Raw genomic sequence first — 14417 nt, forward strand, 5'->3', positions numbered from 1 at the left:
CCCAAAAAAAAAACTGACTTCTTTACCTAAAGTGGTAAAACTTCCAACCTCTTAACTTTCCTTTTAAACTTATCTTGTGTTGCCATGTTCTTCCTGTTCTAGCAGCCTGCAGGAACCATTCTGTGACAGCCAGCAAATAAACTTTGGGCTTGTCATGTGTGGTGAGTGCGCAAAAAGTCACCGGTAGAGGGAGATAAAACGTTGGGAATCCAGCATCCCGTACTGAAACAACCAGCACACGGTGCCCGCCGAGCCTGAGTTACATCCTTTTCTTTCCACCTGTTCTCTGTCCACACGACTAAAAAGGTTTGTGAGCCCAACAGCGCCGAGAATTCTGGTGGATTGAGACCAAACCCTTTTGTGAAAGCTGGAAATGAAAGACACGCTGATCGCACCTCGGGACTGAGACTGGAGGAGAATGGTGGGGGGTGGTTTTTTCTTGGTTAATTGGGTTTGTGGGGTTTTTTTGCTGACCTTTGTGGCTTCAGAATATCGGAGGAATCTTTGCGAAGTAGAATCACTCCAAACTTTCTCAAACATCCAAATGAGAACCTGTTAACAACAGCTGACCACGTTTGTGCCGTGGAGTTGGGACTCTCCTCTGACAGGTCTGCAGTGCTGCGGGTGGATTGTGTTGAAGTTAAAGGTTAGTTTGGAATGAGCTTCTAGTACATTGCTTGTGGTGTTTGTTTTTATTTTTTGCTTAAGGAGGATAAATTGCCAACAAAGTTCTCAGCTACTTTCCCTAGGCTGTCAAAAAGCTCAGCGCAATCCAACAGTTAAAGGAAAAAGCTGTTGGAGAGCGGTTTGGTAATCGTGTTATTCTTAAGCCTTGTCTTTGGGAGGCAAGGGGAAAACTACAAATTCAAAGATCTATGAAAGCTCCCTCCTCATGCTTTTTTGGTCTCCAGTTCCTATTATATCCCCTCAAAATGCACAGAGATGGGGCCAGGTTACCATTTCTGTTTTCCAGGAAATTCTGACGAATCAAGTCATTTTAAAGCTAAGAGCAGATGAGCTGAGACAGATCCCCTCCACTCTGGCAAAATGTTTTCACCAGAAGTGTGAGTGGCTTCTTATGAATTGTAAATATAGTCAGATGCCTCTGAGCAGTTTGGTTTAGTTGTGTTCTGTGGGTTTGGTTTGTTTTTTCTCCTTGGGATCAAAGGCAACACGTACCTGCCTTTCTCTTATAACCCGAACTGGCTCTTCTACCTGTGAGACAGGTAAACGTAGGAGCAGTTTTACTGTGACATGCACAGATGGAAGCGGAGGGGACTGATCCCTGCTGAAGAGACCAAGAGACAAGGGATGGGTCCTGTGAACCCTGTGCAGATGCTCTTCAGTCTGAACCCACGTTCCAGCTTGTCTCAGTGGTGGGTACTGCCCTGGTGAGGTAGGATTGCTCTTTTCTCAAATACACAGTCTTGATTACAGAACATAGACTTAACAAGAGGAAAATTCTCTTGGCATCTCTTTATTCGGGCCTCATCCCTGGATGTAGTTGGTGTCCTTCGCTAGCAAGACCGCGATCCCGTGCAGGTTCAGCAAACCAGCGGCCACGTGTTCCCCCACCCTCCCAAGGGCACGACCGAGCGTAGAACGGGAGATATCTCTGCTTTTTCCACCAGAGCTGGTGCTCGGGGTGTAAAGATCCGCTGCATTCAGACCACAACTCCCCGGCCAAGCGCAGCAGCTTTGCTTGGGCACCCAGCACAGAAGCCCAGTGCGATTCTTGAAGATCTGCAGAGTTTCCCCTCTCAGTCTCTGCAAGCGTTTGTAAGTGGAAACCACCAGCTATTCAAACCTGCCGCTTGCCTTGCAGGGGTTTTCCCTACCCCCGAGCAGGAGCGAAGGGCTGTTTAGGTGGTCGGCTTCGCTCTGTCGGACGCGAGAGGCTCGGGCTGCGCGGTGTCGTTGGCCACCACCTTGGCTTCTCCATACGTGTCTATGCATTTTCCGACGGCTGCCAGGACGAGCTGTAACCGTCGGTCCAGCGCCAGGAGATGGGGTTCAGTGAGGACGGGGGCCAGGCGGTCCTGGAGGAGCGATTCCCTCATCACGTCGCTGAGCCGATATTCGGCCTCAGCCAAGAGCTGGAGTCGTAGTAATGTTGTCCTCTTTATTCTGGGAAAAACAAAAAGAAAACATTAGACATCTCCATGCAAACCTTTTGTGGCATCTGAGCAAGACCCATCTGTCTGAGCCCCTTGGCAGCAGGGGAAGGAGGGAGGGCAGAGATGGGTAAAGATACTGGACAAAGAACTTTGGAACAAAAGCTTTTCCTTTCTGAAGGAAATGAACATTTTTGCAGAAAGCTCTGCCCCTTCCTTTGTTTTTCCAAGCTGCAGAGTATTTGTACTGTAGATTTCTGTCATCAGAGGGGAAAACATGACAGAAGTTCTCAGTAATGAGTGTTTTTCCTCTGAGTCAGCAGTGACCTGGTTCCCCAGATTACTGCAGGGTGGTCCCATGTTCCCAAAGATGACATTTATGGACTGGGGGCAGAAGGGGAGGGATGATGGAAAGGCATGAATGAGGAAAAAAAAATCTTACATTGAAACTCTGAGCAAAATAAGAATAACTGTGACTTTTCATCTTAAGAGGTACTGAGATTTAAATGTAATTTCGCTTTGACAGAAAGTGGGATGAAAAGCTGTAATCTTGGAACACTTCTGGGAACGAAACTCAGTATTCTGAAATCATTTGTTTAATCCTCAGCGAAAGCGTTTTGGCTTCAGCATCTCTAACACTGAAATCAATCAGTGGTTTTAATTATCACCCTTTAAATTTTGGAAGTGAAGTAGTTTGTGTCCATGGAGCCATTCCTATTTAGCTTGAGCCAGGATTTTCAGATGGAAAAAGGTGCGGGCAGAAACATTTTAACCAGCTCCCAAATTTGCCTTTGTGTGCCTGTTGTTTACCCAGGGCACCGACTGGGAGCAGTGACCTGGCTCTGCAGCTCCGACAGGACACGTGTGCTGTTCGGATGCCAGGGGAAGCGCTTGTTGTTGCTGCTGGGATCGGCCAAGCAGTCGCTGAATTGCTCCGGGTGCTGGAGCATCCCGGTGAGACGCTCGTCTCTGCTCAGGGATGTCCCGTTGTGCTGCACAAAGATGCTGTGACTGGCTGCCCCCTGCACTGTGCTGGCATGGGGACAGGGGACTGAAACAGTGGCTGTCCTGGTTGAGAATCATAGAATCATGGAATGGTTTGGGTTGAAGGACCTTCCCAGCTCCCCCAGTGCCCCCCCTGCCATGACAGGGACATCTTCACCAGCTCAGGTTGCTCAGAGCCCCGTCCAGCCTGGCCTGGGATGTCTCCAGGGATGGTTCATCTACCACCTCTCTGGCCAACCTGGGCCAGGCTCTCACCACCCTCAGGGCCAACAATTTCTTCCTCATGTCTGGCCTGAATCTCCGCTCCTTTAGTTTAAAACCATCACTCCTTGTCCCATTGCAACAGGCCCTGCTAAAAAGTCTGTCCCCATCTTTCTTATAGGTTCCTTTTGCATTAATATTCCTGTAAATTTAAAAAAAAAAAATAAAATTAGAAGTTGGCCAAGTGCTAAGCCTGGCAGTGAGGCTTCAAACGGCCGCAGGAGCAGGGCTGAGGTGTTGCTGCTGCCGGGGAACCCTCGTGCAGAGCAGACGGAACAGTGAACACCCAGCACGCGTGTGCTCTGCTTCCCAGGAGCTGCTGCGGGTAAACACCAGCTGTGTTTGCTCTGGGCCGAACGGCGCCGGGGCTCGGGGTGGAGAGCGGGATGGTCTGACCCCGTGGGGATCGGCCCAGCGGCTGCTCTGGGGCTGTCACAGCTGCACGAGAACCGGGCAGAACACAAGTGTGTGTGGAGAGAATGTGGTGACTCCCCAGGCTGAGATGGGGCAGGTACAGGGAGGAAACAGGTTGGAAATATCCCAAAGAGAAACCCCAGGCAAGAGCTGCCTTTTCTGTCTCTTAAATTTAACTTTCAGCTGATGATTTATGTGCCTTAATAAAGGGGGAATAAAGGATTCAAACAGCAAAATTCATGAGCTGCTCCTTAATGCCATGGGAAGAAGAAACCTGATCAACTGTATCAAAGTTCTACCAGGTTTTTGGATGGAGATTTCCGAGCTTTGTGTCAGACCAATAGCACTGATGGCACCTCACGTTGATGGGCTAAGAAGTGCCAGGAGACACCTCTGGCAGGGTTTGATCCACAGACACTGTCTCCTGGTCTATCAGTGGAAGCTTTTACCCTTGTAAGGCCTTTTAGCTTCAACAGGAGAGCATCCAGGAGGGACAGTTGTATGATGCTGTTGCGGGCTGCAGCACTGTGGAGCTTCAAATTCTGATATAGAAGCTTATCCCCTGAAAAGGGGATATTTCAGGGACAAGTTGTGATTCCTAAGCTGATGGAGCCAGGCGCGGGTGACACCCAGCAGCAGCGTGTCTGGGCAGGAAGATGGGGCTGGTACTTACACGCAGCACTGCGACAGTGGGGCCAGGATGGAGGGTTCATCGTGGGAATGGCGCCCGAACCTGCGGGTGAGCAGAGAGTGCAGAGTTTTGGTGCTGCCCACCTCCTTCCCCACCTCCTTCCCCACCGACCTGCATCTTCCCCCAGCCTCACCCTCGGGCGTTGTCCAGATGTAAGAGGAAGCCATCGTCCCCAAACTTGGTGAACATCTCATAGTGGTGACGGTCCATGTTCCCTGGTGAAGGGCAGACACAGAAACAGTTTCCCATGACCAAGTCGTTTTCTAAATGATCCCGTGTTTTCTTTCAGATCTGCACAAAATCCTTGTTGCCTTGGGTCTAAGATGCTCAGAGCTGCTGCCTTCATCCCATGGCCCCCCTGGGGAGTGGGTAGGGTGGACCTGGGGGCTCCCCCTTGCCTGCACATCGCGGGGGGTGCACTGGCTGTGGGAGGACAGCAGTCCCCCAAAAACTGCCTCTGGAGCAGAAGGGATGGATTTGGGAAATACTGCGCTGTGCGAGGACAGACAGACTGATGCTGAAGACCCACATGGAAGGAAAGTTATTTCCCCCTTGATCGTACCTATTAAGAAGTCAAATATGGCCATGTCAACGATGTTCAGCAGCCGGTTGCCGCTGCTGTAGGGGTAGATCTCCCTCACCGTGTCACAGTAGAGCGGATTCACCTCCCACCTGCAGGAGATGGAGGAGAAGGGGGAGATGCAATTGGGGGTTGCTGTTGCCATTTCCCACCTGCACCCCAAAGCTGCTCTCCCTTGCAGAGATGGAGAGGAGGAGGATTTAAATCTCCTTCCTTGTGCATGCAGGAGACTGGAAGTCAACCCCAGCTGATGCCCAGGTGTTGAGAGCTATTAGACTAATTACGGGAAGTCTCTGAACCTTGGCCTTGCTCTGCCTGGACGTACAATTTCTGTACGTTTGTCCACATGTCCGTCCCCTGCTCCTTCTCCCTGCGATGCAGATGTGGGAAGCAACATCATTTACCCACTTACTCCTCTTTTCCGTCAAATGAGTAGGAGCGGATCCATGGGTTTGGGATGGAGAGTCGTGGCGCCAGGTTCAGGGACGGCAGGAAGGCGGAGAGGGACCCTTCCAGGAGGTGAGGGTTCCCACACACCGCGTACTCTGTCTTGCACATGTACGGGCACTTGGCGAAGAAGCAGACGTTGCTGGCTGGCAAAAGAAGAGAGGGGAGAACAGGGAAAGGAGTTACGATCTGCAGGAGGCTGGAAGGTGGCCTGGACCGAGCTTTTCCCCATCGCGTGATGGTAACCACATCATAGATGTGAAACTGCCAAATCATGGACAACACCGGGATTTTGGTCAATGAACAGACCTGGTCCTATGGTAGGGGAAAAGTTGGGCAGGTGAGTTGATCGGGCAGATGGTTCCAGCTGGAGGCTGAGGGTCACCTCTGCTGTCACCATGGCTTTGTGAATGTTTCACCCAAGGGTTTAATTTCTGCTCGACAGCACGAGTCCCAGCAGCCCTGGTTGCTGGTAGACCTTGCCCACCACGGACCAACACATCTCCCAGCCCACAGCAGCCAAGCGCTTGCTTACCTGGTGAGACAAAGAACACGCTCTGCAGGATCTCGTTCTTGGTGACCTCCAGGATCTCCTTGGTGACATTGATTAACCTCCCGACTGTGGGGGGAACCCTCCGGAAATCCAGGATCCTGCACAAAAAGGACAGAGGCTCAGAGACTGTGGTGCAAAGGGACGTCACTGCACAGGAGGGGGACATGGGACAGCAGATGCTGCCCTCATGCCTTCCACTGGTGAACCAGGGGCCTTTTGATGAATGCACACACAGGGAGTTGTTGTTTTTTTTTCTCCCAGCTTCTTTCTAGCCAGAAATAGCCAGGATAATTTTACCTTTTGGACCAAAACACGGCTGAGTTCGTATTTTGGTATTTTAATAGCTGCCGCCTGGAGCAATCTGGATGTTCTCCAGGATTTGTGTATTTTTCATAACTGGTCTCTCCCATCCCCTCACACACAACCAGGTCCTTCAGGAGCCAGAACAGCCCTTCAGGCCCTTCTACGATGTTGGTTTGGACACAGCAAAGGATGAGTTGAGCCGGGCACAACGCGGCTGAGACAGCGGGAGGCACCCACGGCCAGCTGATTCATCTCAAATATTCTTAAAAGAATCAGGGCCTGGGGCAGGAAGGCATTCATGTCGGTGAGTGCAAAGCTGTTGATGGCTGAGTCAGCAACACGGGGTTAGCAGGCTCACGTCAGGCTTTGCTCCCTGGGTAATGCCCTCTGCTCCTGAGAACCCGGCACAAAGCAGGATTTAGCCTGTCGCTTATTGAGCAATGTTTAAAGAAAAAAAAATATCACTTGCTTCATCTAGCATCTTTCAGCTCTAAAAACCACAAAGCGCTTCAGCAAAGCAGTCCAGCCTCATTTTCCTGGCGCTGGAGCGAGCTGATGGGAGGTGAGTCAAGCAGAGTCGCTGCGGGAACGTAGGGGCAGAGCTGGGAATTCAGCTCTTTGCTCCCTCGCTCAGAGTTTGAGCTACAGGACTCACAGTCTAGTCCTGATTCTCACCTAAGCTGGGCTCAGGAACTGGAGCCCCTCACCCACCACCCTCAGCAGGGATCGCTTTCCCTCTATGTTCATTGAGGGGAAGGTGGCTGCTGCCCTCCTCATCTAATAAGGTTATTAATATTTTGGATTTTATTAAATGCAAAGCCTACTGGGAAGAGGTGCCATGTTAATTGCTCACTAGCTGAAGGATTGAAACTACATCGCTGCAGTTTATCTCAACCCAAAATGCACCTTGATTGCAGAAGGATCATGGCACTCCCTCAGCGGGAGGGGATCCAGCTCATCTTTGCACTCGGATGCACAGGAAGGACCACATGTGACAAACGCCTGAGCCGTTCCCAACCTGGGCTTCATCTGCCAGCCTGTTCCTGGGCTTCAGGTGAGAGCCAGAGCTGCCCCATCCCCAAGTGTAATAATGCAGCAGCTCCCAAAAGGTGCTGCAAAGTGGTCATTTACGGAAGGCCAAGCAGCTCTGCAGGGCTCAGCACAATGTTCCTCATGTCCTGAGGTTCCCCCGCCCAGGCTGTCCATGGGCAGAGGACCAGGCGCCAGGCAGGTCCCTACCTGTCCAGGTGGAAGGCGGCGATCTCAGCGTTGTGCCGCTGGAAGTCAACGAAGTAGAAAAAGTCCTCGGGTGTCTCTTCCTCTCGTTTCTGCCTGGGAGGGACGAAGGGGGTTAATGGAACGGGGCACGGCTGCCAGGCAGCCTGGGCACAAAGCGGTGGCACAAGGACAGCGCACTGGGGACCGGCCGTCATGTGCCGTCACCTGCTGTGCCAGGAGCAGCACGTGTGCCCTGTCTTGGTGCTCAATGGGTGAGGGGGACGGAAAGGCTGACCCTGGGCTTCAAAACCTTTTGTGCCAGAGTTCAGACCCACTTAGGACAGCGTTCTGAGTGGGTCTAACGCCGGGGGATGCTACAGGCTGTGCTGCACTCCTCGTGATGCCCTCATATCCCTGAGATGGGAACACTAGTTCATTTAATTTCATTTTCTGTCTGTCACCTAGTGCCCCAATATGCGCAGCATGTGCATTTGCAAGTACAGCCTCCTGAGCAGTCGTGTATTGCAGGAAAGCCCAGAGGTGTCGCTGAGCCCTCCTGGCTCAGCTGCCTGCACGGACACTTTCCTTCCCCTCCCAGGCCTGCGGGACGCCAGGCAGAGTGGATGGAACCGCAGGGGAGAGGAGCCGGCTGCTTCCTGCAGAACAAACCATCCCGCCGCTGTGCTGTCACCGAAGGGTCCCAAGGGGCTACAAATAAGCGCAGAAGCAATTCAAAACTCCTGCTTGAGGTGACCGGGACTGATGGCTTATTTCTGGGAAATCCTCTGGGGAATCCGAGGAGAAGCAAGGTAAAACACAAAGTCAGCTGGGGGAGAGGAAGAAATGGGCAATCCCTAATGGCAAAGTGTGCCAAGGTCCTTTGCCACCTTGCATCTCTGAACTGAGACATTTCCAGCATCACTAGCAGGGTGGGAACACTGGGATTTACCCACGTTTGGCTCTGGGATGGCACAAAGAGCCAATGATAATTAAAGTTTTTCAGCTGTCAGGGTAGCTGAGCGCAGGAGAGGAAAGATGCGGCTGCAGTGTGGCTGTCCCTGCTGAGGATGCTCGCACCCCATGCTGCGGGGCAAATTGGTCCTGCGGGGGGCTCAGGGAGGCTCTGCTGGTGTGCCTTACCTCATGGGCTTGAACATGGCTTTCCCAAAATCCTGGAACCTGAGGACCAGCTTCAGGTGCACACCGCTGGGCTTCACCACTTGGGGAGGAAAGGGGACTTGGTGAGGCAACGGTTACACACTTGGGCACAATTCGGTGTGTTCCCTGCCCCCAGTAAGTGCATTCCCCAGCTCCTTCCAGCTTTAACTGGAAGAAAAGCCTGGCATTGCATTTCCCTTGCTGAGGTTGGGATAGAGGGGTTGGGGGCTGGGGTCAGCAGAAGCGATGGTGGGGTGGGGACAGCAGGGACCCGCAGGGACCTGCAGCATCACACTCACCCTGGCTGCAGTCGCAGGCCCCCAGCAGCGCCTTCTCGTCCTGGCTGTAATCTGCAAGGGCAGGAGGAGCTGTGAGACCCCCCCGGGCTTGCTGTCTTGCTGCTGACCGCCCTGTCCCTGCCCGTCCCTGCCTGCCCCCCGACCCGGCCCAGCAGCCCCGGTGCCATTGGTGCACAAGGAGGGGTACAGTCCCCTGGTGGGGGGCTGAGCAGCAGATTGGGATTAAACTGCCATGAAATGGGTCCCCAGCATGGCTGGCACTAAAAAATGCTGCATGAAGGGCCACAGCCCGGTCCTCCCCCCACCTCAAGGTAAGGACACGGCGACCACGCAGCACAAAACCTGTTGGGATGCCAGCACAGGGCTCGGGGTGTCCTCCGGTGAGTGACACCCCTGGGTTTGTTCCCAAAAGTGTCCTGGGGGGCCAGAGCCCCCAGCCCCATGCAGCTCCCCACATCCCCGTTTACCGGCGCTGATGGTGGTGAGGTCCTGCATGTCCTGGAGGAGCCGGTTGATGATGGGGCTGGCACGGGGGTAGAGCCCGTCCCGGGTGATGCCCAAATGGAACTGGAGCCAACTGGCCTCTGGCCGCAGGGGCAGCGGTGCCACCGGTGACGTGAGGTTCAGCTCCTCCCGGTACAGCTTGTGTCGCCTGGAAGAGAGTGGTGACGGTGATGAGGATGAGCCGCGGCATGGAAACCCTGGCTGTGCCCAGCCCAGAGGGTGCAGGGGAGCGGAGCTGGGGGTCTCAGAGTGGGTAAGGGTGCTACCCCAGGGGAAACTGTGGCAGGGAGCAATGACTGAGATGGTCAAAGGTCTCACAAATTGTGACTTCTGCCCTTTGGAAAGCAGCCTCAAGCAGGAGCACAAGGGACTCTGTTGTCTTTTCCTCGTCGCATCGGGACCAGCAGAGATGTAAGGGCACAGCTGGAGTTAAACTGCACATTCAGCACCGCAAGAGCTGCCCGTGGGATGGATGAAGAGCTTCCTGGGGGACTGCAGGCTCCACGCTGGACCTGGGGAGGGGACATGATGTGACAGCAGGTAACCTCGGTCTTGACTGCACAGGGAGGTGTCCAGAGAGCCAGGAGAACAACAGGGTCTTGTCTGGGTGAGTCTCCACAGAGCACTGTCTTTACAGTTGTTACTTCTCCATCAGTGTTCTTCCCTGAAGCTGAAGGTCCCAGACATGAAAAAAATCCCTAAGAGCTACAATTTCTGTCACCAGATTCATAGCCCTCAGTCCGGTGAGCAAGGATGCTCAATGCTGTCCGGCAGCATCCTGCCCATCCCCTCTTTAAATCAAGGCTGACCCAGCCCTTTCTTGACAGGTGGAGCCAAAGTGATCTCCCAGGTTCAATGATAAACCCCAAATGTCTCCCCAGTTGATCAGCATTTTCCTTGACCCTGAGACCTCCACAGCCGGGCCCCACGCTTTGCTAAACTGCAACTGAAAGGTCACTTATTCCACCCAGTGGAGGACAGAGCAATAGTTTCTGATTAACACCGGCTGAGCTGTGTATGGAGTAGCCAGTCCTGATAAAGGGAAAACGAAGTTCAGTTTGCACTAAAAGTGCCAAGATCCATCTGTGAAAGAAACTGGGAGCTGGGGGTTGATAACGAGCCGGGCATGAACCAGGGCTGGGATGGAGCAGCTGGAGAGAGGGAGATGCCACACAACTCACTATAGACCCAGTGCAGACCCTCAGCAAAATGAGCTCAGGGAAATACAAAAGATGAAAAGAGACTTTTCCCTGCTCTCCTTTAGTTTTTCTGCAGTTTTTATCCGCCAAGGAGCTGGTGCTGGTGGCTGGGAAGTGCTCTGCCTCTTCAGTGTTACTGGGGTTTTTTTTGCTTCAAACCAGCAGGAAAGCATTGGTTGTGTTGATTTTTTCCATGATCCTTCTCCATCCCAGCAGGTTAAACAGTGTGGTTTATCCGTTCTAACCATGAGCAAGAGATGAACCTCCTGGCAGTAACATCCTGGGAGAAATCTAGGAAAAGGAGCCAGGGAACATCTGCAGGACGGAGCAGCCCGGTCCCTCTCCCCGTGTATTTGCCTTTCAGGCGGGTCGGCTCAGGCACAGCGTGAAGTCCACCTGCCCGTGGTCAGGAACGAGGGTGTCGGAGCATTTCTCCATCAAGCTGGTTTAATGTGGACGAGTTTTTGAGGCACGACCTTAACTCCCCCTCATGACGGCCAGGGGCAATAAAGTCCCCTGTGTAATTCAGAACAACAACTCCGGATTTTTCCCTAGGGAAGCTGCCCGAATACTTTACCATATTTGCTGTCCTGCCTCCCATAAACACGGGTTGTTCCCCCCGCCCGGGGTGGCAGTGAGCAACAGATTACTGATGGGGAAAAAAATGCAGTGGTTTTACAAGGGGGGCCAGTTCCCAAACGGCAGCTTCTTCCCAGCCTGGTGCCCTCTGGGTCCCTGACCCAGGCAAGCTGCTGCGGGGCCAGCGAGCCCCTTTTCCAGCCTTTAGACCCAAAATACAGCTGCCTCTGCTTCCCCCTTTCCTTCAGAATTCCTGAAATATTTCCCTGTAACAGCAAAGCTCTGCGAAAGACATAATGATATAAAAGCCGGGGTCATTTCTAACTCACTATAAATAGCCCTAGGGTTGCCCCAGCTCACTGGCTGCGAGGGGCTCGGTGTGGGGTGACACTGGGGACAGCCCACCGGTGGCCACTCACCATGTGCCTCCCCCGGCACCGAACCAGTTAGAGTTTGGGGTTTTGAAACTGTTCCTTCAAGGATAAAAATAAGCTCTGGAGTTTTTAAGGGTTTTTTTTTGGGGATTTGAAGAGGTGTGGATGGGTTTTTTTTGCTGTTTCCTTCCTGCATCCCCATCATTCTCTCCAGCTGGTTCTGCATCCTGCAATCAAACTCTCGGTCCTAATTGAAGTGCTGGGAAAAGCGCGGTGACGGGCAGTAGCCGCCGTGGAGGTGGGACACATGGTACCCGAAACGGGCTGCGTCCTGGGATCACTCTGTGAGCTGGCAGAGAGAAAACCACGCGTTCCTGGGTGCTCTTCCCTCTTGGCAAACAGGGACAGCTCTTCCACCACCCATGTCGAAGACACAGGTTCTGCGATGCTTCTGGTGAGGCAGAAATCCTTATGTGCCCCCAGCAAACAAACCATCTCACAAAACACATCAGCAATGGCAGGTGCCGTCTTATTACGTTTGATTTGCAGTGCCAATGGCAGGAGTGGTTCTGTGTCCCCTCGGCCTGTGCACGCTATTTGAAGGCTCTACCAGCTTCTGAGCACCATATATTTCATTTCAAAGTGACTGAGGAATGATCAATACTCTGCCTCCCTTCTCCTTCCCGGAGGTGCAAAGTGAAGTCAATCAAGGGCGAAAGGTATCGCAGCTTTCCTCCCGGCCACATCGTAACCAAACCTCAAAACAGAAGGCAACGTGCAGCCACAGCTCTGTTACAAATAGTGGCATATTTCAACAAGGCAGGAAATAAAGCCAGGAAATGCAGACTTGTTACCAAACAGCCGGGGCTGTCCCGTCAGTGAGGCTGGTGTGGGTGTGATGCCAGCGCTGCTGCCAGCACGTGGCATTGGGTGCTCAGGGCTTCTGGTGGTGCTTGAGAAGCCATCAAGTACATGCTATGAGCTGCTCCAGTTTAAATCCCTCACCCTCATCGGGCTTTTGCTTGGGAAGCATCCGTCTTGCTGCCAAAATCCCCGTGTCTTCAGGAGGCATTGCTCAGCGCCAAGAAGATGCACTTGAGAGGGGTCCGTGGCACTTTGGCCATGGTGTGTGTCCTCAAGGATACCCAAACCTGCCACCCACAGACTTCAAGTGATGGGAAGAAGGATTCAACCTGCTCCAGACTGACTCAGGCAAGGGATGAGCCTTGCAGGGCGACCCCACTCAAGAACGTGAGGTGGCTCCAGGCCCTGGGTGCTGCTCTGCCCACGGAGGTCATTCTTTGGTTCCTTCCATTATCACTTCCCATCATCTCCTCCGCCAAATCACGCCTGAAACTGGAGCTGGGTGAGTCCCACGGGAATAAGGGGAATATGCATCGAAGTGGAGAAAGTGGAAACTTGGAAATCCTGCCCACGCGGCTCAGCAAGGAGCACACGGATGGTGGGAGGAGCAGGGACCAGTTCTGACACTGGGAACCAAACCTGGGCAGCGGGAAAGTGCTGGGACAGGGACCTCTGCAGTGGTCCCCAGGAGATGCTGCTGTCCCTTGCAGGTGAGTCTAATGGTGGGTGGATGCAGGGAACCGGCTTTGGGGTTCAGTGCCTGGGGGCTGACTCCCCTTCTGCCCCGAGCCAAAAAGGTGGCACAAAGCAAAGGAGATGCTTGTCAATGGGAGGACCTGGCTCACAGGGTCTCACCCTGTGCCCCCGCAGCCACCTTTCCCCTCCCATGAGGATCTTACAGTGCAGCAGGAGCACCCCAGGAAGCACCCTACCCACAGCCCCCCCTTTGCTCAGCCCTGCCTGTCCTTGGGGTGCTGATTGTGGGGAGGGGCGTGATGGGGAGGATGGTGGGGCAGAGAGCCAGGAAACGGAGCACAAGCCGGGCTGAGCACGCCAGGGGGCACCCGGGGGGGTGTGCCCAGGCAGGGGGAGCTTGAGGAGGGGTGCCCAGGAGAGCTGCCCAGAGGGGGGTGATGGTGGGGTACCTGTGCAGGGGGAAGGTGGTAGGGGTGCCCAGAGAGAGCGGGCTCATGCAGGGAGTGCCCGGGGCGGGGGCGCCCAGGAGATTCCCGTGCAGGGGGTATCTGTGCGGGAGGTGCTTGGCAAGGGGGTGCCTAGGGGGTATCTGCGCTTGGGATGCTCATGCAGGGTGTGCCAGGGGGTGCCCATGCAGGGGATGCCCACGGGATGCCCGGAGAGGGGGCGCCCGGGTAGGGGGTTCCCGGGGAGGGGGTGCCGTGTCGGCGGGACGCACCTGTTCCAACGAGCCGCCTTCCGCCGGTAGTAGCGCAGGGCTTCGCGGGGGCCCAGCAGCGGCTCGGCGGGGCCCGGCGGGGCGGCGGCGCGGTACAGCGGGTGGGCGAAGAGGCGCCGCAGCGCGGAGGCTGCGCGGGCGCGGGGCGGGGGGGCGGCGGGCGCGGGGCGGCGGCGGCGACAGGGACAGCCCGGGACTTCCCCCGCCAGCTCCCGCCGCGCCCGCGGCCAGAGGTGGAAGTAGAGATCGGCCGCCAGCAGCGCTCCGAGCAGCAGCAGCACAACCGGGCGGTCCCGGCGCGGCCCCGGCATGGCCGGTGCGGGGAACCGGCAGCCGCGGGCACAGGGACAGCTCCGGGTGCAGGGAGCAGCCGGCGCCGCCGCCGCCTCCCCGGGGCAGAGCGCACGGGGGAGCTCGAGTGGCGGAGCCGGGGGGTTGCG

General features: G+C 54.7%; 1 protein-coding gene across 1 annotated transcript; it reads right to left on the minus strand.

The window, feature by feature from the left end:
- Window positions 1-1461: 1461 nt before the first annotated feature.
- On the minus strand, window positions 1462-14417 carry FAM20A (FAM20A golgi associated secretory pathway pseudokinase). The gene is made up of 11 exons (XM_065035010.1): window positions 13978-14417; window positions 9511-9695; window positions 9044-9094; window positions 8727-8805; window positions 7608-7700; window positions 6048-6163; window positions 5478-5658; window positions 5048-5157; window positions 4619-4700; window positions 4468-4527; window positions 1462-2127 (listed from the first exon to the last, which is right to left on the minus strand). The coding sequence occupies exons 1-11, from the start codon at window positions 14286-14288 to the stop codon at window positions 1863-1865; spliced, it is 1533 nt and encodes a 510-aa protein (XP_064891082.1). The 5' UTR covers window positions 14289-14417; the 3' UTR covers window positions 1462-1862.

The sequence above is a fragment of the Columba livia genome, chromosome 18 (genome assembly GCF_036013475.1).
Source record: "Columba livia isolate bColLiv1 breed racing homer chromosome 18, bColLiv1.pat.W.v2, whole genome shotgun sequence".
NCBI classification, from domain to species: domain Eukaryota; kingdom Metazoa; phylum Chordata; class Aves; order Columbiformes; family Columbidae; genus Columba; species Columba livia.